The sequence below is a fragment of the Furipterus horrens genome, unplaced genomic scaffold, assembly GCF_987537825.1.
Source record: "Furipterus horrens unplaced genomic scaffold, mFurHor1.1.pri manual_scaffold_8, whole genome shotgun sequence".
NCBI lineage: Eukaryota > Metazoa > Chordata > Mammalia > Chiroptera > Furipteridae > Furipterus > Furipterus horrens.
This window is the reverse complement of record NW_028327178.1, coordinates 69,765,118-69,788,208: the sequence shown is the minus strand read 5'-3', so window position 1 is coordinate 69,788,208 and position 23,091 is coordinate 69,765,118. Positions and strand designations below refer to the sequence as shown.

The following is a 23,091-nucleotide window of genomic DNA, read 5'->3' as shown; positions in this document are numbered from 1 at the left end:
TCTGCAGCTGGTCAGAAAATCTTTTGCATATAAAAGAGGAAAAGATCAGAGTAGTTTATAATATGCCCACATCTGCCTCCCCCTACCCCCCAGCTCTTCCAAAAAGGCAGGGAGGGATCATGTCCACTGAATGACTATTTTGCTTTTTGAATATGCAGAGATTATTTATTGCTGTAATGCTAACTTCTGTTCTAGAAAACTACTTTATTACTGATGTGTGAAGTTTATGACTTCTGCAACTGATTATGGTTGAGCTAGACACAAATTCTGACTAATGTTTGGCTAATCACTGCCTGAGGGGAAGAAAGCCATTAATCTTAAATACACACAGAACTGCGTTTGCTTGCAGGTCAGTGACAGTGCCTACCATTTTGTTTACAGGTCATTGGACTTTATGAATTTTGTTTTCAGTCTCTTTCCTGTAAGTACATGCTGAACTTTAGTAACATAACTGCTTTTGTAAGCTAGAGAAGTGAAATGCCATATTCATTGTCCAAACATTTAAATGCTATGAGTGTAGCAGTTTCATCTGCTTCTATATTCTGATAATAGGGTTAACTAACTGACTTAGCATGGACTCTTAAAAGTAGAAGATATTGTCATTTTTGATAATTTTTCAATCATGCTGTTTTAATAGTTTTTGTTCAATGCATAATTTCTTTTAGAGATAGCATGACCAGTGTTTTTTTTCTTTTTTTTAAGAATCAAATTATTAATAGAATGCTGGTACAACATGAAAATGTCAGAAATTACACTGAAGTGAATTAGACTACTGTATTACTTTATAGATTACATTAGCTCAAAAAATTCTGAGACCATTAAATTGCTTTTGTGAGGATAGGAAAATGAGTACTCTTGGTTGATTTTCTGCTTGGTCCTGCCTGACTTAGTGCCTGATGTGTAGAAGGGGCTCCCCCCAGGCAAACATCCAAGTGCAAATAAGATACTCCTTTTCAGGGAGTCCTGGCCTCTTTCTCCATTTTTTGTTTCATTGTCAGGGGATGGAGATTCTAACCAACTTTTTATCACATTATTGGAGGGAGGGAAGAAAGAGGGGAAAGAAAATAATAACTGAGGAACAAAATGAATTTTTGTAAAGACTTTTTTCCATGCTGGCCTGTCAGTTAACAACCATCCTTCTTCATTTGGCTAATTATAAGCAAAGTATCTATTGCTTTATTTTGCCTTGATATTCTTTATCCTGACGCAAAAAACAATTACGGTTTAATTATGTTGCCTGAAAGCTATGTGATCATAGATTGTATTTCTTTTTTTAATATAATGAAGCCCTGTGATAATGTTTTCCATCATATTTTTTTGAATTAATTTTAAGGCATTTCGAATCTCATAAAGCAATGTAGATTACCCTGAAATAGGATTTACAAAGTTGATTTCCCTCAGAGATGCCCCAAGGTAATTTCAGTAAGTTTAATTCATTCCTATTTTGAAGTCCATGTAAAGGTAGATCTTCAGCATTACGAATGCAATGCTGGATTAAAAAAGTTAAAAGACGTGTTTACTTTTAATTCTATTTTATTTCAGGATATGGGGAAACAGGAACAAGATACCTTCATTATGTCATTCATAGTCCTTCAGATTCTAGTCAGAGCAACTCATTCTAGTCTTCTCCTCCCAGAGGAAGTCCACTGAGACTTGGCAGCCAGTTCTTATTCTCAGCTCCCAGTATTCAACAACTTGACACTAAAGTCCCCACAAGGAGCTGTGTTATTTTGCTGAAAAAAAGAAAGATTATGTCAAACCATGGTTCACACCTTTGGGTTGCACAAATGTCCCCAGGGTTTTGGATTAGCACAAGTAATATCTTCACAGGGTTCAGGAAGAGGCCAGATCCCAAAGGGACAAATTAGCTTTGGGAAGAGCAGGCTGCTTCTGCAGGCACCTGGCAGAGGGTTAAGTGGGATGTGTGGAGCACAGACAGTCTGCTGTAGCACTGTCCGACAGACAGTGAATGTGAGCCAAATAAGTAGTTTGAATGTTTCAGCGGCCACATTAAAAAAAGTAAAAAGACACAGGTGAACTCAAATTTAAGAATGTATTTTATTTAATTCAGTATGTCCAAAATTTAGTCATTTCAACATGTAATCAATATGAGAAATTACTAGTGAGATATTTTATACTCTTTTTATTCTGTTTTTGAAATCCAGTGTATATTTTAAACTTATAGTTTATGTCAATACAATCAGTAATTTTTCATCAGAAATACTTGATCTACATTTAGATTTTCTTTTCTTTTTTATTGTATTTTATTGTTTATGCTGTTACAGTTGTGTCTGCTTTTTCTCCCTTTGCCCCCCTCCACCATGACCCCTTCTCTACCCTCAAGCAGTCCCCTCATTGTTGTCCATGTCCATGAGTCATGCATATATGTTCTTGGGCTCATCCCTTTGCCATCTTTCATCTGGGCCCCACTCCCCCTCTGGCAGCTGTTAGTGTTCCTTGTAACTGTCTTGCAGTTCCTATTTTGTTTGTTAGTATATTTTGTGCATTACATTCTACATATAAGTGAGATCATATAGAATATTTCTTTCACTGCTTGGCTTATTTCACTTAGCATAATATTCTCCAGGTCCATCCCTGCTGTTGCAAAAGAGAAGAGTTCTTTATTTTTTATGGCTGTGTAGTATTCCATTGGATAAATGTACCACAGCTTTTTTATCCTCTCATCTACTGATGGGCACTTAGGCTATTTCTAGATTTTGGCATATATTCTTTTGAATTGGTGTTTCTGGATTTTTAGGATATATTCCCAGAAATGGAATCACTGGGTCAAAAGGGAGTTCAATTTTCAATTTTTTGAGGAAGCTCCATACTGTTTTCCACAGTGATTGCACCAGTCTGCATTTCCAGCCACAGTGCGCTAGGGTTCCCTTTTCTCCACATTCTTGCCAACACTTGTTGTTTGTGACTTATTGATGTTATCAAGTTTGACAGGTGTGAGGTGATATCTCACTGTAGTTCAAGTATGCATCTCTGATGATTGGTGATGTTGAGCATGTTTCCATATGTCTTTGGGCCCTCTGTATGTCCTCTTTGGAGAAGTGTCTATTCAGGACCTTTGCCCATTTCAAATATTTGATTGTTTTTCTTCCTGGCGTTGAGTTGTATTAATTCTTTGTATATTTTGGAGATTAAACCCTTATCAGATGCATCATTGGCAAATATGTTCTCCAGTACAGTGTGGTACTTTTTAATCTTGCCGATGGTTTCTTTGGCTGTGCAGTCCCATTTGTTTATTTTTGTTGTAGTCCCATTTGTTTATTTTTTTCTTCCTTTGTTTCCCTTGCCCAAGGAGATATACCAGCAAAAATATTGCCATGTGAGATACCTGAGATTTTAGTGCCTGTGTTTCTTCTAAGATTTTTATGGATTCAAGACTTATATTTAAGTCTTTTATCCATTTTGAGTTTATCCTCGTGTATGGTATATGTTGGTGTTCTAGTTTCTTTATTTGCATGTACCAGTCCAGCTTTCCCTACACCATTTATTGAAGAGACTGTCTTTACTCCACTGTAGGCTCTTGCCTCCTTTGTCAAGTATCAGTTGAACATAAACATGTGGGTTGATATCTGGGCTCTCGGTTCTGTTCCATTTTATATATGTCTGTTCTTATGCCAGTACCAGGCTGTTTTGATTATAGTGGCCTTGTAGTATAGTTTGATATCAGGTACTGTGAATCCCCCAACTTTGCATTTCTTTCTGAAGAATGCTGAGGCTCTTCAGGGTCTTTTTTGGTTCCATATAAATTTTTGGAATGTTTGTTCTAGATCTGTGAAATATGCCATTGGTATTTTAATAGGAATTGTGTTGAATCTATAGATTGCTTTGGGTGTATGGGCATTTTAATGATGTTAGTTCTTTCAATCCATGAACACAGTATATGCTTCCACTTCTTTGTATCTTCCTCACTTTCCTCAGTGCTCTGTAGTTTTCCAGGTACAGATCTTTCATGTCCTTGGTTAAATTTATTCCCGGACTTCCGGCCAAGATGGAGGCTTAGACGGACGCGCTAGGTCTCCCTCTACAACTAGAGAGGAATACAACTACTTCAAAACAAAGGAGAACTAGAAATTCCAGAAAATAAAACTACACGGAAGCCCAACATATGAAGTTATAAACCAGCGGCGCCCTTTGGGCAGGTAAAAGCAAAAGGGGGCGGAGCTGTTTGCCGTCGCACCTGGGACAGCGGCGGGGAGAACAACCCCGGCTGCAGTCGAACCCCCGGCAGCTCGCGACCCCAACACTGGGGAAAGCAGCCACCACATCGCCTTGAACAGTGAGGCCCAGGGGGGCGGGAGGACGGATCCCGGTCTCCTAGCGGAATAACTGTGTGAATCCATCTTGGACCCCCGCCCTCAAAGAAAGCGCCACAGGGCTGCGAAATAGGTCGCGGACAGGCGCCGGTCGCTGGATTGTGACGACTACACAGGCACTGCCCCCTACAGCCGGCCCAAGAAAACAAAACGCATCTGTCAAAATGAGGCAGACAACTATAGAAATCCCGGTGACACAGCTCACCAGGCAACAGATGGAGAACCTGACAGATGAACAGATAAGAAACCTGTCAGATGCTCAGTTCTGGGCCATTGTTATCAGGTGGCTTACAGAATTCACAAAAGATCTGGAAAAAGATAAGAAAGAAGCGAAAAACACTCATAACGAAAGGAACAAAACCACATACGAGACAGATGGTGAGGAAAAAAAATCCAGAGTTCATTTCAACAAACTGGAATATGGAGAAGGAACAAGCAGTCAACCAATGCAGGGAGAGGAAATGGGAAGCAACGATGAGAGGATCAGAAACCTCTGGGACAGCTATAAAAGGCCCAACATAAGAATCATTGGTTTGCCAGAGAGCGAGGAAGATGAACTAGAACTTGAAAGATTGAGTGAAAATATAATAAAGGAGAACTTCCCAGACTTGGGGAAGGAAATAGACTTACAGGTCCAGGAAGCACAGAGAGTTCCAAAAAAACTGGACCCAGGGAGAACCACTCCAAGACACATTATAATCAAAATGTCAAAAATTAAAGATAAAGAGAGAATCTTAAAAGCAGCAAGAGAGAAGAAAAGAATTATGTACAAAGGGGTCCCAATTAGACTATCAGCTGACTTCTCAAGGGAGACCCTGCAGGCAAGAAGGGACTGGCAAGAAATATTCAAAGTAATGAAAATCCAAAACCTACAACCACGAATACTCTATCCAGCGAAATTGTCATTCAGAATAGAAGGACAGAGAAAGTGTTTCCAGGACAAAATAAAACTGAAAGAGTTCATTAGATCCAAACCACTGTTATATGAGATGTTAAAGGGACTGGTTTAGAAAAAGGAGGATCAAGACAATGAAATCTAAAATGAAAACTGCATCACAAGAAACAACAGAAGCTAGGGAATTGAAACAAAGGCAAACTAAACAGGCAACGAGAGTGGAAAAAGAACTATAGGTACGGGGAACATATTGGGGGGAGGTCAACAGGGAGGGGGAATGGGGAGAGGGAGGGAGATGATATAGGAATTAAGGATCATGGTAGGAGGGAATGGAATAGACAGAGAGAGGTAGAGAAGAACTGTATGCACAACTAATGGACATGATCTAAAAGGGGAGGACAACTGGAGGGAGGGGGGCCACTGGGTGGAGGGGAGCAGAGGGAAGGGAAATTGGCACAAATGTAATATTATAATCAATAAAACACATTAAAAAAATTTATTTCCTAGTACCCTATTTTTTTGTTGTTGTTGACATAGTAAGTGAAATTGTTTCTTTAGTTTCTTTTTCTGATAGTTCATTATTGGTGTATTAAAATGCCATCGATTTGCAAGTATTGATTTTGTATCCTGCTACTTTACCGAATTCATTTATTATGTGTAGTAGTTTCTTGGTGGATTCTGTAGGGTTTTTTCTGTACAATAGCATGCCATCTGCAAATAATGACAGTTTTACTTCCTCCTTTCCAATTCTAATTTCTTCTTCTTGTCTGATCACTGTGGCTAGGACTTCCACTACTATGTTGAATAAAAGTGATGAAAGTGGACATCCCTGTCTTGTTCATGATCTTAAGGGAAATGCTTTTATTTTTTTCCTAATTGAGTATGACGTTGGCTCTAGGTCTTTTTATATACGGTCTTTATTACCTTGAGGTATGATCCCTCTATTCACATTTTGCTGAGAGGTATTATCATAAATGGGTGCTGGATTTTACTGAGTGCTTTTTTCTGGAATGTTGATATGATCATGTGAATTACTACTTTCATTTTGCTTATGTGATGTTTCACATTTATTGATTTGCAAATATTGTACCAATCTTGCATCCCCGGGATAAATCCCACTTGATCATGGGGTATAATCTTTTTAATGTATTGCTAATACTTTGTTAAAGATTTTAACATCTATTTTCATCAGGGATATTGGCCTGTAATTTTCTTTCTTTGTTGTGTCTTCATCTGGTTTTGGAATTAGGATAATACCAGCCTTGTAAAAAGAGCTTGGAAGTCTTCCTTCCTTTTGAATTTTTTGGACTAGTTTGAGAAGGATAGGTGTTATTTCTTTGAATGATTGGGAAAATTCACCTGTGAAGCCATATGGTCCAGAATTTTAGTTTGCTGGAAGTCTTTTTTATTATTCATTCAATTTCATTGGTTGTTATTGGTTTATTCGGATTTCCTGTTTCTTTCTGATTTAGTTTTGCCCTGGTTGCCACATTTTTTTGCATATAATTGCTCATGATTTTGCTCTTTTCTACAATCCCTTGTATTTCTGTGATATCAGCTGTGACTTTTCCTCTTTCATTTCTAATTTTATTTATTCGGGTCCTCTCTCTTTTTTTGTTGATGAACCTTGTTAAAGGTTCATCAATCTTGTTTACTATTTCAAAGAACCAGCTCCTGGTTTCATTGTTATTTTGTGTCTTTTTTTTTTTTTTTTTTTTTCCTCTCTCTATGTCATTTATTTCCACTCTGATCTTGATTATTTCCTTCTTTCTACTTACTCTGGGCTTTATTTGTTGTTGTTTTTATGTTTTGGATTTTTTTTAGGTATAGATTTAGATTGTTTATTTGAGATTTTTCTATCTTCTTGAGGTAGGCCTATAGTGCTTTGAATTTCCCTTTTAGGACTGCTTTTGCTGTGTTTTTAGGTTTTGGGTTGTTGTGTATTCATTTTCATTTGTATCCAGGTAGTGTTTGATTTCTTACTTGATGTAATTGATTACCCATTCATTGTTTAATAGCATTCTATTTAGTCTCAATGTATCTGAATGATTTTTAGTGTTTTTACTGATGTTGATTTCTAGTTTCATGCCATTGTGATTCAAGAAAATGCTTGATATGATTTCAATTTTCTTGAAATTTTTAAGACTTATTTTGTGTCCTACCATGTGGTCTGTCTTTGAGGATGGTTCATGACCACTTGAGAAGAATGTGTAAATAGCAATTAAATTCATTTACTCTAGTGTGTCATTTAAGGCTGCTATTTTCTTGTTAATTTTTTTTTTTTTTTTTTGGTCTGGAAGATCTATCCAATAGTGATAGTAGGGTGTTAAAATCCCTTACAATGATAGTATTGCTGTTGATCTCTTCCTTAAATTTCATCTAGATTTTCTTCATATATTTAGGTGCTCCTATATGGGTGCATATATGTTTATAATGGTTATATCCTTTCATTGAATTGATTCCTTTAATATTATGTAGTGACCTTTGGTGTCTCTTTTTATGGCCTTTGTTTTGTAGTCTATTTTGTCATGTTTTCTTATCCATTCAGCTACCCTATGTCTTTTGATTGGAGCACTTAATCCATTTACATTTAAGGTCATTATTAATAGGACTTATTCATTGGCATTTTGTTCCTTTATATCTGTGTTCTCTCTCTATACTACTTCTTAAAGCAGTCCTTTTAATGTCTGTTACAATGCTTCTTTGGTGTTAATAAACTCTTAGCCTTTTTTGGGGAGGGGGTCTGGATGTTCTTTATTTTGCCTTCAATTTTAAATGCTAGCCTTGCTGAATAGAGTAGTCTTGGTTGCAGATCATACCTTTTCATTACTTTTAAGACTTCATGCCAATCCCATCTTGCCTAAAGTGTTTCTGTTGAGAAATCATCTGACAGTCTTATTGGAGCTCCCTTGTAGGTAACTGACTGCTCCTCTCTTGGTGACTTTAAGAATCTCTGTCTTTAAATTTTGCCACTTAAATTACCATGTGTCTCTTTGCAATCATCTTGATTGTGATCTCTGTACTTCCTATACTTATGTGACTGTTTCCTTCATCAGGTTATGAAAATTTTCTGTTATTATTTTTTGAAATGGGTTTGCTATTCCTTTGCTCTTTTCTTCTCCTTCTAGTATTCCTGTGATGTGGATAGTGTTGTTTCATGTTGTCCCAAAGTTCTCTTAAACTATCCTCGTTCTTTTTAAGTCTTTTTTTTCTCTTTGTTGCTCTGATTGGATGTTTTCTTCTACTGACTCAATCCTCTGCTTCATTTAGCCTGCTTTTAATTCCTTTTAATATCACTTCAGATATTTCATTCTTCATTTCCAACTGGTTCTTATTTATGGTTTCTATGTTCTGTTTCATGCTGATGTAGTTCCCACTAAGTTCCTTGTAGTTCTCACTAAGTTCTTGAGCATTCTTATAACTATTACTTTGAACTCTATGTCTGATAAATTGCTTGCCTCAGTTTCATTTAGTTGTTTTTCTGGGCATACCTCTTTTTCTTTCATTTGGAGTTGTTTCTTTGTCTCACCATTTTTGATGATGATTTTTGTTTCTACATATTAGATAGACCTGCTTTGACTCCCTGTCTTTGTGGGGCAGGCCTATGTGGTAGGAGTCCTGTGGGACTCAGTGGTGTAGTCCCCTTGGTCCATTCACTTGTGGGTTCTCCCCTCTGGCTGACTGGCTGAGAGGATCAACCTCCCCACATCTTGTATGCTGTTGTACAGGTACTGACAGAACAGAAGAAAAGAACACCCACACAAGCAAAAAACCAAAAAACCAACAACAAAAGCAAAATCAATGATAAAAGAGCAAAGTAATAAAAGTGAAAAGAGAAATAGAGTATTATAAGAAAAAAAAGACTATGAGAACATCAAAAGAAAGAAAAATGATCATGAGAAGATAGAGGGAAGAGAAGCAATAAGAGTAAAGAATAGAAACAGGTAATCACCACAAAAGAACAAAGGAAGTGAAAAGTAAAAATTAGAAAATAAGAGAAAGAAGGAAGAAGGACAATGGAATAAGAAAGGGATAGGGTAAAACATGAGATTTGAAAGAAAAAATAGATAAAAAATAAAAAATTGAAAAGAAAAAAGATAAAAAGCTATGCAAAAGAAAAAAATAACGAAAAAGAATGAAGTGGAATTCGTCTCAGCAGAGTTTGGTGCTTGCCTGCTATGTTCTCCCCCTGGATATGAGTCTGATATTGTCTGAAGCTGATGTAAGCCAATGTCAGATGCTGTCCATATTTAGCTATAGGCAGCCTGTTTGAAGTTACAAGCAATCCACAGTTTTTGGTTATTCCTTCAGATTTGGCTGCACTCAGGATGGGCCTTGCTGCTCTGCAAGGCTGGCTTTTAAATAGCACAGGGCCAGGGGTCAATCAACTAATGACCAAAGGCACTGCAGGATCCATCTCCACCTGCCTCTCTGTGGTCTTGCCATTAGTTTTAGTCTAGCCACTGACCAGTCTGTTTCTAAGAGGGCCTCTCATAGAATCGGGAGGATGGGACCCCTGGATCTCCTGTGGGAGATGCTGTTCAGACTTCAGAGAAGACGGTGCATGTGTTTCCACTTCCCAGGACACCCATCCGAGTCTGTCCTGGATTATTCCCCTGAACTTGGCAGGGTGAAGCCCCTCACAGGAAAGTGGATAGGGCCTCCAGAGCCTAGAGTCTGGGTCTGCCAGAAATGGGGAGAATGTTCCTAAGTGCTCCCATGGGGGTAAAGTGTCAGTCTGGTTTCCAGGAAAGTATGTGGAATTGTGCTGTAAAGCCAGTTTCTAGAACCTCTGAATCTGCCTATGTTTCTGTCTCCTCAGCAGGGGATAAGATTCAGGTAGGAGGAAAGGAAAAAAGGAAAAATATTTTAAAAAATTAAAAAATAAAATTTAGAAGTGATGTGGGGGGGGGGGGGCGGGGGAGGACAGGATTCCAGAGGGTGGGTGAGCAAGATTCTAGAAGATGGGGCTAGGGTGATCCAGAAGGTGGGATGGGTTTCCCACTGGTGGGGTAATTGTTTTCCTCCTGGAAGTGGCTTACTCTTCTTAAGAAAAAACGGCTGTTGCGGTATGGAGGTACGTCCTAGCGCCGGAAACCCAGCAGCCGTTTTCTGACCCCTCTCCCTCAAACCCCCTCTGCACACACTCCTCATGCAACTCCAGACCACGCTGCCCTCCCTTTCCCTGAGCCCAGAGTGAGTGGCTGTGCATGTGAATCCATTGTGTTAAACGCAAGGGAAAAAAGAGAAAAGGTGCCTCTGTCTCCAGCAGGCTTTATCTCTCCAGCGGGCAAAAACCTTATAACCTTTCACCACTGGATGCTGTGTGGGCAGGTTATCCTGGCACTGGTGCTATGGGCTGGGGAGCCCAGTCTGGGGTCCAGGCTTCACTCCTCTCAGGTGGAATCTCCCACAGCCCTGCCCCTACCTTGGCCCATAGCCCGTGAAAGCAGTGCCGGCCCCCATTGCATCCCTGCCCTTTTTGAGGTGATTTCTGCCCATCCTTGGTTAAGTGTCTCCTCTTCAGGTAGCCTTCAGTTGTTCACTTCCAGTGTATCTTCCCCTCTTTAGTTTTATTTTCAGTTTGGTTCTGGGAAGAGGTACGAGACAAATACTCCTCATTCACCACAATCTTTGATTATCTGTAATTGGTTCTTAATGTTGTCCTGTTTGTGGAATAGCTCAACCCTTGGGTTGGCCTGCCATGGCATGCAAATTGTTGTACAGGTCTGAGCAAACAAAACAAAATTGCAAACAGCTAAACAAAAAAAGGAACAAACATCAAAAACACAAACAACAACAAAAAGAATCAGAAAAGAAAAAGACAAAAAAAACCACAAGAAAACAAAATTAACAAAATGAAGAAAATAGAAAAAAGAACAATAAAAGACAAGAATCAAAAAGAATTGGAGGACAAAAGACACAGAAATGGGAATAATGTAAAAGAAAAGAAAGAATAAAATTATAATAAATAATAATAAATATAGAGAAAGAGAAAAAAAGAGGTGAACTAAAATAAAGAGTAGGAAAAGAAAAAGCAGGGAGAAAAAAGAATGAAAACAGAAAAGAGAGGAAAAACAGAGTGAGACTAGGAAAGAGAGAATAAGGGATATGGACCCTAAAGGAGCAAAGAAAAGAAAGAAAAGAAAAAAAATATAGAAAAGATTCAAAAAGAAAAAAGTGTGGTTTGCCTCTGCAGTTTGTGTGCTTGGCATGATCAGTCTGGATGCACCGAATGTGGAGCTTCCTCAGTCTTGCTCTGATTTTTTCCTAAGTTGGCCATTTGTTTGCCAGGCTAGGGCCTCCCAAGAGGTTTTCTGTTGCAAGCCAATGTCAGATGCTGTACCCGTCAGGTCCTGGGCAAGTTTTTCAGGGCAGAGTTTGGAGGAAACCAGTGAGTGGGACCTCCAGGGCCTTGAGATTAGATCTGCCTTGACTCTTGCCCTTTGAATGTCCCGTGCTCTGTGTTGCTGCCCCTTCCCCACAGAAATGGGCTCAGTGGGGCTAGACAAGACCTGGTAGGGGTGATTCAAACAGACTCTGGAGTGATGCCCTCTCTCTGTAGGAAGCAAGTGTGGGTATTTCCTCTCCTTCCCGTTGCTGCTCAGGTTGAACTATCTGGGGAGCTGGGCTCTGCTTCCTCGTATTGCAGCTGCAGTGCACAGGCTCTGCTGATCCAATTTCCCAGTAGAAGCCTGCCTGGGAGACACAGTTGCAAAAATCCAGCTGTCTGTGTCTTGCTCTCTCACCTCTTTGCCTACCATCAAAGCAGGAGGGGATCACACACATGCAAAAAAAAAAAAAAAAAAAAAATCTCAGGGACTGCAAGGCAAGACCAAAACTTCCAGCTCCAACTGGTCTCAGAACAGGCCAAATGTCACCCTGCGCTGCACTGATAGAACACAGTGAGGTCAGATTTCCAGCCCAGTGTCCCCTTATCCCTTTGCTTTGTGGCAAACCCAGCATCTTCACAGATCGGGAAGGGTCACTGCAGAGTGCTCAGTGTTGTGAGAAATGCTCACAATAAAACACCAGGACACAAGACTTAGCAGCAAAGCAAGGCGTTTATTCGCTATTTCTGCAGAAACGAGTGCGTAACTGGAGGGTAGGCACACCGGAGTAAGGAAGGTGTTAGTTTTTAAACCCTAATGCAGGGTGTCCTCCTCTGTTCCCCCGTTGGCTGGGTACTCCAGAGTTACCATCTAAACCTGGTGCATCTAATTTTTATTGGATATTTTCCCTTTGTTCTCCCTAGCAATAATCTTTAGTTGAACTTACCTTTTTGTGGGTAAATGGGCTCTTTTCCCTACTTATTGCACTATGCATAACTTTTTCTAAGTCTGAAAAAAAACAAAACTATTTTATGCTTTCTGTTCTTCCCCTTTTTGCCTTTGTGGTTGAGATATGTCTGGGATAGAGAGTTTTAAGTATAAAGCTTAGTAATTAGTAATAGGTTAAGATTTAACTGTAGAGTTCAGTGGTTAGCAAGAAGATATATGTTTAAGAGACACCCTAAACTTTTCTCTAGTGTGAGCAAGAACAGTCCTCTTCCTCAAGCCTCACTTCTCTGACCAGCAGTCTGCAAAGTCCTTCAAGAGAACAGATGGCCCTTCAAGTTCACTGCTAGGTGTACTGAGCAAGCCCTCCTCTGGCCCCAAACTGCAGCGTGGCCCCTCCAGCAGTCACGGGTCAGGGCAAACTTCCCAGGCTAGTGTTTTAGCAATGGGCTGGCGCCTTCCCAGGGATGTTGTGCTCCAAGTCTCCCAGGTAGATTGAATCCCCACTGCTTCCCACTGCCTGATGCTACAAAAGACCCCCTTCCTGTCTCTTGTTACTCTGGTTTGGGGACCCTTGCGTGGGGCTGAGACCCTGCACCACCAGGTAAGGGAGCTCCCCTGCTGCAATATCCCCTGGCTTCCCAGTCGTAGCACCTATATGTGTGGGCTCACCCTATCCTTGTCTCTTCCTATCTTCCCTCCGTGTTCCCGTTTATAAATTTCCAGAGCAGCTACACTTGTTTTTCAAGACAAATCTTCTCAAGTTTAGCTGCAGATTTAATCCTGGTCTTCAATCAAGTGGACTGAGCTTCCAGCTACTCTGCAGCCATCTTGGAACCGCCTGCATTTAGATTTTATAAAATTTACAATTCAATCAGTAGATTCATATTCCCCAGTTTTTCCAAACTTACATAATAAAACTTTTCCAATAACTGAAATCAGTATCAGTTTTTTAAACTTAAATTAAAATTAATTAAAATAAAATAATATTTAAAATTTAATTCCTAGTCACACTAGCCACATCCCAAATATTCAGTGGCTAGATGTGGCTACTGGCTATCATATTGGACAGTGAAGATCTAGAAGGTAAGTGGCAGCTCTCAGAATATGTAGATCATTCTGTGTCTGCTAACTAAACCCAGTGCCCAGGTTAAACATGTTCTTAGATCTGTTCACCCAAATGGGATCATGTCATGATAAAATACACAGATATCTGTTCATGTACAATCACAGGATTTTAGGACAGAAAAGTCTCATCTCACAGAGAGGAGGACAACAGCTGGTATAATACTACTTAGTAAGCGCAGGGCCTTTGCTGTGACATCACACTGCCTCATTTACTCCTGATTGCAAGTGAATTTGAAAGGGCAAATATCCTTAGACTAAAAATATACTTCCTCAAAAGGGCTATGCTGAATGGGTTTCATTTTTCACATTCATTTATTCAGGATTCAGTCAGACGCTCTTCATACTCTTGCTGTTGCTTATTTCCCTGAGTTTTTATATGATTATTTTCAAAATTACTGGAAAGTTTAACTGGAATGTCCTCTCCTTTACACATTTTGCTCCTATTTTCTTTAGTGATTTACAGCAGGAATTCAGTTAGTGATAAATGATTTCTGATTGTCTTTCCTTGTGTTTTACTCCAATCATATTAGGACAAGAACTTCTGCGTCATTTCTCTGCCACATCTCACCCCTGAGTTTGGCCTTATCCAGAACTTTGTGAAGATAGTCCCCTTCAACAACTGTACAGTGGAGCAGGATCTCTATGTCTTCCATCGGGCTGGATTGCTCAAGTAAGTGAACACACGTTTGGCCAAAGATTATTCATAAAGTTAAAAAAAGAGAATGGAACAAGGAGCTCCCTACCATTTTAATTTAATGATTTATTTTGAAAATTGTCTTAATGGCAGGGGGCTTGATCAAGTGATTTTAAGCAATATATTTTAGGGATAGAGTCATACTGAGAAGTTACTTGTCCAGCCAGATATTAAAACATAAGATAACTATAATAATCAGAACAATGCCATGTTGACCATTGTATGGTAGAACGATGTAACACAACAGAGTCCTTCCATAGGTCCCAATATAATAAGAATTTAGAGTGTGTCTGTGCCTGTGTATGTGTAAATGTATGTCTAGACATATGTATATGACAAAATTTCTGTCACCACAGTGGGAAAAAGAATGTTTGTTCTGTAAATGCTGATACATAATAAAGATAAAAATGTTCTTCATAGTCTACAGAAAAGAAATTCTCAGGTGATTGAAAAGTTAAATGTAAATATTAAAAACATAAAAAATTAGATAATGAATCTACAGTGCTAGTTTTGTGCCAAATTCTGGGACTACAACAGTGAACAACATACAGATGTGTTTCCGATCCTTTCAAGGTTTATAAACACTTACATAAATGTAAACCTGCAGTTGTGATAGGTGTACCAGCAATGGGTATGTAGTACTAGAAATAATGTATCATTGGGAGATTCAGCCCAGTCAGAGGAAGCTTTCGTGATGAAGAATGTTGAGTGCTAGACAAGGAGTATGAGTGAAGATTGATTTTTATCATGTTTCATGATGGGGAAGTTCTTTTTAGAACAATGGAAGATTTTTTTTTTGAACTATAGAATGTTTTTTGAATCACCCTAATTTAATTAAAATGCAACTGACTAATGGAAGGTTATTTTTAACAAATGTGGAATACACAGTTTTGGTATATTTAATATATAAAGAGCTTTAATAAATCTATAAGATGACAATTTAATACCCAAATGGAAAAACTAACAACCACCACAACAAAAGACCAGACTGTTTGCACATGAAGAAAAAAAAAATCACTGGGTGTTTTAAAATATTTAAACCTCTCTAATTAGGGAAAAGAAACCAAATCTAAAATGAGACACCATTTTTGGTCAATTCATAAGAAATAGATATAGAAACATTCAATTCTAAATGAAACAAATGTAGCACTGATCAGGATGTAAATTAACATGAAATTTCAAAGGGCAATTTAGCCAGAATGCTCAAGTAGTTCATGTCCTTTTACCCTTTAATTCCATGCCTAGATACATGTCCTAAGAAACTTGTTGCAGAGATGCAAACAAAAATTTATGTATGATTAAGGAATATTGGAAATACTCTAAATATCCAATAATAAGAGAATGTTTAAATACTTTATGGTACCTATATGAAGGGATCTAAAACTATGTTTATGATTTATTTAAAGAATATTTAATGATGATAATGCTAAGAATGTAATGTTAGCCTAAAAAACATACCAATATATAAAAGAGCACTTAAATATAACCTAAATTTCCAAAGAAAGGGAAAACATATGAATTATTAAATAGACTAAAAGGAGATATGCAGATGTAATGGAGGCTGTGGTACACCAAACAGGACCATCTCGTTCAGGACTGAAAAACTAATTTTCCCACTGCAGATGTATGAGTGCCCCAGTTCGAATCTAGTTCTCCCACAAAAGAGATTGCCCTGGAATGATGAGAAGGCCATTTGCAAGGGCAGCCTGCATCCTATGACTAGTCTGGAGGGGAAAGGGGAGCAGAAGCAGGATAAAGGGCTAACAGCTCTTTACCTCAAGGAGGGAAAACTCTGAAGGGTCTTCTCAAGGCCAGAACTCCCCATGTGACCAGCTGGGCATTTGTTATGACACCACTGCTTATAGTCCAATGTCTTCCTCTACCCGCTACTGCTTCTGTCATCTCCATAGATGTGGAGGGTCCCAGGAGCTCAAACTAATAAACCACTATATGTAGATCTCTATGTGAGCTGCTGTCCAGGGAACCTGCCCTATCGCACTGGAGATGGTCAGTGGTTGCCTCTGGGTGCTATTATGAGCATCATCCATGACTTTTTAAAATCATTACCCAAGTATATATTTCTTAACGATTTTAGAGAGAGAGGAAGAGGGGGAGAGAGAGAGAGAGTGAGAAACATCGTTGTGAGAGAGAAACATTGATCAGTTGCCTCCCGTGTGCACCCTGACCAGGTATCAAACATGCAGCCTAGGTATGTGCCCTGAGTAGGAATTGAACCCTCAACCTTTTTGTGTATGGGACAATGCTCCAACCAACTCAGCCACCCAGCCAGGGCAGCATCATGCATGATTTTTTAATTTTCTTCCTTGCATTACCTAAATTTTGTAATTTTTCTACACCAACCTTGAATATTGGCTAGGATTCCTCTGCTGACAAGTGGTAGAAACTCATCCAATTGGCTGTGTAACTGGAGAATTTATTAATGTACAAAGCAAAGTAAAAATTCAAGGACAGTGCTGGTTAAACAGAAAGCAGGCCCTGTTTGATTTCTCTCTTCCATGTTAACCCCTTCTCAGTGGTGCTTCCTCAGTGGTTGCAGGATGTGTGAGGTAGTGTTACTGAACAAAAAAGCAGAGGTTTGGTTGCATGTCAGAAAAAAGCCAAACTCGTGAGGCAGATGCTGGTGTACAAGGAAAGAGGTTTTATTCAGATGCTATGTGATCTGGAAGAATGGCAGACTCCTGCCCCAAAGTTCACCTCCTCTGCAAGACCAAGACATAAGCCAGTTTCCAGAGTTCATATTCCAGTTTACTAGAGTCCTTTGAAGTCTGCAGTCAACTGCTAAGTGCATAGTCCTCCTGCAGATAGCATAGCTTATTCCTGGCTACTGTTCATTTCAGGCTTTCTTCTGGAGACTGTGTGGAGCCCACATAGCCATGGGCCATGTGGCTGCTAGGGATGCAAGGTTGTGTGCTCCTGGGTGAGAGAGTATGTGGACACATAGGTAAATGTATCACTAGGTGGGCAAGAGAGACAGATTCCCTTCCTGAGGCTATAGGCCATGTGGCTGCCAAAGCCACATAGCCCGTGGAGAGAACAGGCCAATGTACTGAATGAGTGCAGGTCACAAGAAAGTGAGCTGTAAGCAAGACAACTTATTTGTTCCTTTGGGATTATATTAGCTTGGATGTAAGAATGGACCAAGTGCTTTCTCAAAATAACCAATCAACTTCCGAAACTTTAATGCACTCTTTGTTGTTCCACCACCCAACAAATCCCCTCTTTCTCCAGGCTAGACTGACAAGCCTCTTTGGTCCAGCTTCTCCTCCCTGGGTCATTTTGACTTCTGTGGCACCTGTGCCTATCTTCCCCTGGTCCCACCTTCACTCTGGTACTGGAAGGGCAGGAGAAGGTTTTTTCCTCTATCCAATTATGTTGCTAGCCTTTGTGTGCTCAATGTAAGAACCGCCCCCTGCTGCCATTTTGGCTGACTGAGGAGACTCCCTTGGCACTCCTGACAGACTATCTACTGGTAAAAGTAGCTTTAGGCCTTTTATCACTCCAAACCCAACAGGAAAAGAGTAGTGGGTATGCCTCTTTCTACAAGCCCCAACACAAAAGTCTTTTTGCATCTCATAGCTCCGGGGATTGGCTCCTGTGCTAAACTTGAACCCATCACTGGGCCAGAGGCTACTGGTTGACATCACCTCGGTCTATTCTCAAAGCTTGGGTGGGAGAGGGGTTGCTGGCCTACACGAATCTCGGGCATTGCTGGAGAAATGGCCAATTGAACTACTACTCACAGCTCTGTTCCAGGACAGGACCATCTCAACCAATAGAGAGTGAACAATATAAGTATATCTCTTATAGGAATATAATCAATACCTTGAATTTTCTATAACTTTAAGTTTTTAAAGCTGCATTATAATGTAATCTTATTCTTGCAAAATATTACAGAGCTCATCAAACTGCATTTGATATGGGTGCATTTTATTGTGTATAAATTAGACTTCAATAAAGTTTTTGTTATAACAAAAGGATTGGTGGAGTAGATAGAGAGCTTTGTCTATAATTGATATATTAGCCTTCTAGGTGAAACTTTGAGAAACCTCCTGAAGGATTACCTTTAGTTGGGGACTGACTAAATGAATTTTGATTTACTTATTCAGTACATTACTGAGAAGATCTTGAAAAAAATAAAAACAAATCTATATATCCTGTATGGAATGATGTCCAGGATGGTGTTCTAAGCAATGAGTCAAACAATAATAGTCATAGTAATAATAGTCATGATACCTTACATTTATGGAATGTTTATAGTGTTTCAAGCACTTCCTTAACCATTACTCATATAGCAATACTCACAGTAACTTTATTAGCTAGGTACAACTATTGTTATCCTCATTTTACAGGTAAGGAAACTGAGACTTAGAAAGGTTAAGTAACTGATCCAAACCACATGCAGCAGAAAGTGACAGAGCTGGAATTAGAATTAAGGCAATTAGCTACCAGAACCAATTCATAGCCACTTCACTAGTGCTTCTCTAGACTGTGTTTTTAGTGTAAACCTGGTGTAACAGAGAGACCCAAAAATAGTAACTTGAGCCAGATAGTTATCTACCTGTATCACAGAACAGTGCATACCTGAGCTGGTGGTCTAAGGGGAACAGCAATATTTTCCCCATGACATTGTTCAGGGCCTCAGGTTCTACCTCTTATTGTTCCTCTGTCTCATAGAGCAAGGTTATTTACCTAATACCTGCTTAGAGAGTTGGGGGAGGAGAGTTTTGTAAATTTAGGTGGGAAGGAAAATACATTTTTATTTTACTAACCTCTAATTGAAATTTAGTTTGTCCTTCCATTGTGAATGAAGGCACCATGTTAGCAAAACCATGACTCTGTAAACTAGAAATCATGGATATTTTAATATCACGCTACTGTGTTTTTTCAGATATCTCAAAATATGTATGCTAATCCTACTTTGAAATTTTAGTATATGTTTTCAAACAGAAATTGTTACTCAATGCATTAATGAAGAGGCACAGATATTTACTAAAACACATTTTTAAAAACATTTTGATGACTATATTTCAATATAATTTGTTGTCTTTTATTTTACACATTTAAAAACTTTAGTTTGAGAAAAGATCATTAACAGCAGCAGACTGTCAAAGTGGTCTATGGCACATAGAGGTTTTAGACCACTGCCAGAATGGGCTCTTTTCCTCCTTGTGCTGTGAGCTGGCTGAGAGCACCATAGCCACATTTCAGCACCCCCCCCCCACCCCGTGAAGTGTGGAAAGAGAAATACAGGGAAGCCCTTTTCTCTTATGGAACTTATATCACTTCTTTTTTTTGTTGTTTGTTTATTTATTTTGAGAGAGAGGGGAAAGGAGAAAGAGAGAGAGAGAGAGATATCACTGTGTGGGTGCCTCTCACTTGCGCCCCCAACTGGGGACCCTGAAGTGCAACCTAATCATGTGCCCTGACTGGGAATTGAACCAGCAACACTTGGCTTGCAGGCCAATGCTCAATCCACTGAGCCACAGCAGCCAGGGCAACATCACTTCTGTTCATAGTCTGTGATCAGGAAGTTGGTTGCATGGTGTACCTAGCTGCAAGGGTGGCTGGAGGATATCTGATAGTAGGCTGAGCATGTGCCCAGTGAAAACTTGGTTGATTTAGTGAAAATGAAGGGGATAGAGGATACTGTGGGACCATTATATCTACTTTTTATCTGTCATATGTATGGAAGTTCTAGAAAAGTACACAGACTTTATTAACTTTATATACCTCTGTGGAACAGAACCTGAAGGTTCGAGAGCAATGGCAACTTACTTTTTATTTATCATTAATGTTTGATTTTTTTTTTCACTAATAAATTTTACTTTTTAGAGCAGTTTTAGGTTCATATTAAAATTAAGCAGAAAGTGCAGAGGATTACTACATGCCATTTTCCACCACCATAGACAATTAACATCCCACATCATTATATCACTTGTTACCATCAATTGATCTACAGTGGTTCCTCATTATCAGCTAAAGTCTAGTTTACATTAGGGTTCACTCTTTCTGTTGTACATTTTATGGTTTTGATAAATGTATCCATCATTATAGTATCATACAGAGTAGTTTTAAAAATCCTCTGTGCTCTACTTATTCATCCTTCTCTCCTTTCCCACTACCTCTGGCAAACACTGATCTTTTTACTGCCTCTGTTTTTGCCTTTTCCAGAATTTTGTCTAGTTGGAATTATATAGTGTATAGCCTTTACAGATTGGTCTCTTTCGTTTAGTAATATGCATTTTAAAGTTTCTCCATGTCATTTCATGGTTTGACAGCTAATTTCTTTTTAGTACTGAATATTCCATTGCCTGGATGTGCCAAAGTTTATTTATCCATTCACCTACTGAAGGACATCTTGGTTACTTCCAAGTTTTGGCAATTTTGAATAAAACTGCTATAGATATTAGTGTGCAGGTTTTGTGTGGATGTACATTTCCAACACATCCAGGTAAATGGCAAGGAACACAATTTTGGACTGTGACACAAGAGTATTTAGTTTTGTAAGAAACTGCCAAACTGTCTGCCAAAGTGGCTGGGCTGTATCACATTCGCACCAGCAATGAATGAGAATTTCTGTTACTTCACATCCTCACCAGCATTTGTTATTGTCAGTGTTTTGAATTTTTGCCTTTCTAATAGTGTGTAGTGGTACCTTGTTTTAATTTGCAGTTCCATGATGACATATGGTTTGAGCATCTTTTCATGATGTTATTTGCCATCTGTATAGCTACTTTGGTTAACTGTCCATTGCCCATTTTTGAATTGGGTTGTTTATTTTTGTTTGATTTTTTTGTAAATCGTGGATATGCATTACTTCTATAATAGAAAATATGGATGATTTTCTATACACTGATTTTAAATTTTATTGTGACTCCAGTAGCATATTTATTAAAATGTACTTTACCACCTTTGTGTTAGTAAGTAGAATGTATTAGTGACATTTTATTATGACTTGGGATTCTCTAGGAATAAACATACACTATAGATAGAGAGCAACCAGACAATAAGAGATCAGGAGCAGGTCTTGGGTCTGACTGTAGCAGTGGCCTCATTCTTAGTGGCTTAATTATTTAATTAATAAGTATATCTTTTCTTTCACACTCTTTTTAGTATGACCATGTATTATTTTATTAAAAATTAAACCTAATTTTTTAAATAATGAAATTTGTCTAGAGATTAGTCATGGTTGCAGCAGGTCCCTGGTTTTTTTTTTGTAACCATTTGCAGTGTCAGCTTCATTTTTTAAAATATACTTTATTGATTATGTTATTACATTTGTCCCAATTTTTCCCCCTTTGCCCCCTCCACCCAGTTCCACTATTCCCCCCAGCAATCCCTACTGCTTAGGTCGTGTCTATTGGTCATGCATACAAGTTCTTTGGCTTCTCCATTTCCTATATTGTTCTTAACATCCCTGTTTCTATTTTGTTCCTACCAATTAGTATAATTCTTAATCCCTGCACATTTTCCTCCATTTTCCCCCTTTCCCTCCCAACTAATAACCCTCCAAATGATCTCCACATCTGTGATTCTGTTCCTGTTCCTCCTTCTTTACTTAGTTTGTTTTTTTTACATTCAGTTGTTGATAGTTGTGCACTGATGGCTCTTTCATTTTATTTTTATTTTTTTAGGTTTTCTTTTTTTTATAAGTATATTTTATTGATTATATTGTTACAATACTTCCAATTCTTCCCCTTTGCTCCCCTCCACCCAGCACCCCTCCTCCCGCAACAATCCCCTCTCCCCAAGTCCATGCCCATGCATCGTACATACAAGCTCTCCTGCCTCACCCTTTCATATATTCTTCTTCTTTTTAAAAAAAATAATTAATTAATTATTTTAACAATAAAAAATAACAATCCCTCCCTCTCAGACTTAAGACCCTTTATAATCTTATAAAGGACAATGGGCGAAGGTCTCGAGCTCCTCTAGCTGCTTCAAGCTGGACATGGTCGTCGTCCTACCTACCCTTGGGTCCAGAAACCCCTAATAAGAGTGGGGATGTGGAGGCGGGGGTGGTCTTCCCACATGGGGAAGGATCATGCAGACTCCAAGTCAGTTCGCTGTCCCGGACAACGGCATGCTTGATTTAACAGGCTGGCATCCTTGTTGTATTCTGGAGGCAACAGATTTGGCAACAGAGTTAAAAGACATCATTCAATCCATAACCACTAGATGACAAAAGGCAGGTATTAATTTTTCAATGTCCCACATTAGGGAAAAGAAGGGCTTCTTTGGAGGAAGGTGTGCCAGGCACTTCTCACCTATCCAAAACCCTTTTGCCCATTATGCTTAGTTTGGGCTGAGGGAAATAGTTTAGGTTTCCCCCCTCTCAGACCTCTGGGCTCTTTCTGTCCAAGACATTAGGACAGGAAAGAGAAACCAGTTTTAAAGTGAAGCCCACAGACCATCCCATTCTTCACCAACCCAGCCACTTAGTTCCGCCAAACCGTTGAGTCTCAGGAGGCAGTGCTGCAGAGAGGATTAAATGAGGCCTATACGTACAGACAATCACTCAGGTAATGAGATCATAGGCTTATGCCCTTTGAAAACAGAAAACACATGTTAATTTATGTAACATAACCCACATACAAGTCTCTAAATTTTATCAGAAAGACATCCAGTTGCAAGGCATTTGACATTCTTCTTGCCTGTAAATTAAACATCTTTGATAATACCACAGACATAGTTTAATTTTCAAATCAAAACAAACTTTAAGTGAAGATAAACTTTAAAGACAGC

At 39.0% G+C, this 23,091-nt stretch overlaps 1 protein-coding gene across 1 annotated transcript in view; it reads left to right on the top strand.

Moving 5' to 3' along the window:
• Positions 1 to 23,091, top strand: part of CFAP61 (cilia and flagella associated protein 61) — a 431,546-nt gene that overhangs the window by 133,458 nt on the left and 274,997 nt on the right. Inside the window, exons 12-13 of the mRNA XM_090285993.1 lie at positions 382 to 421; positions 14,162 to 14,301. Of these exons, the coding sequence (XP_090142119.1) occupies positions 382 to 421; positions 14,162 to 14,301 (180 nt within the window). The remainder of the gene's footprint in view (positions 1 to 381; positions 422 to 14,161; positions 14,302 to 23,091) is intronic.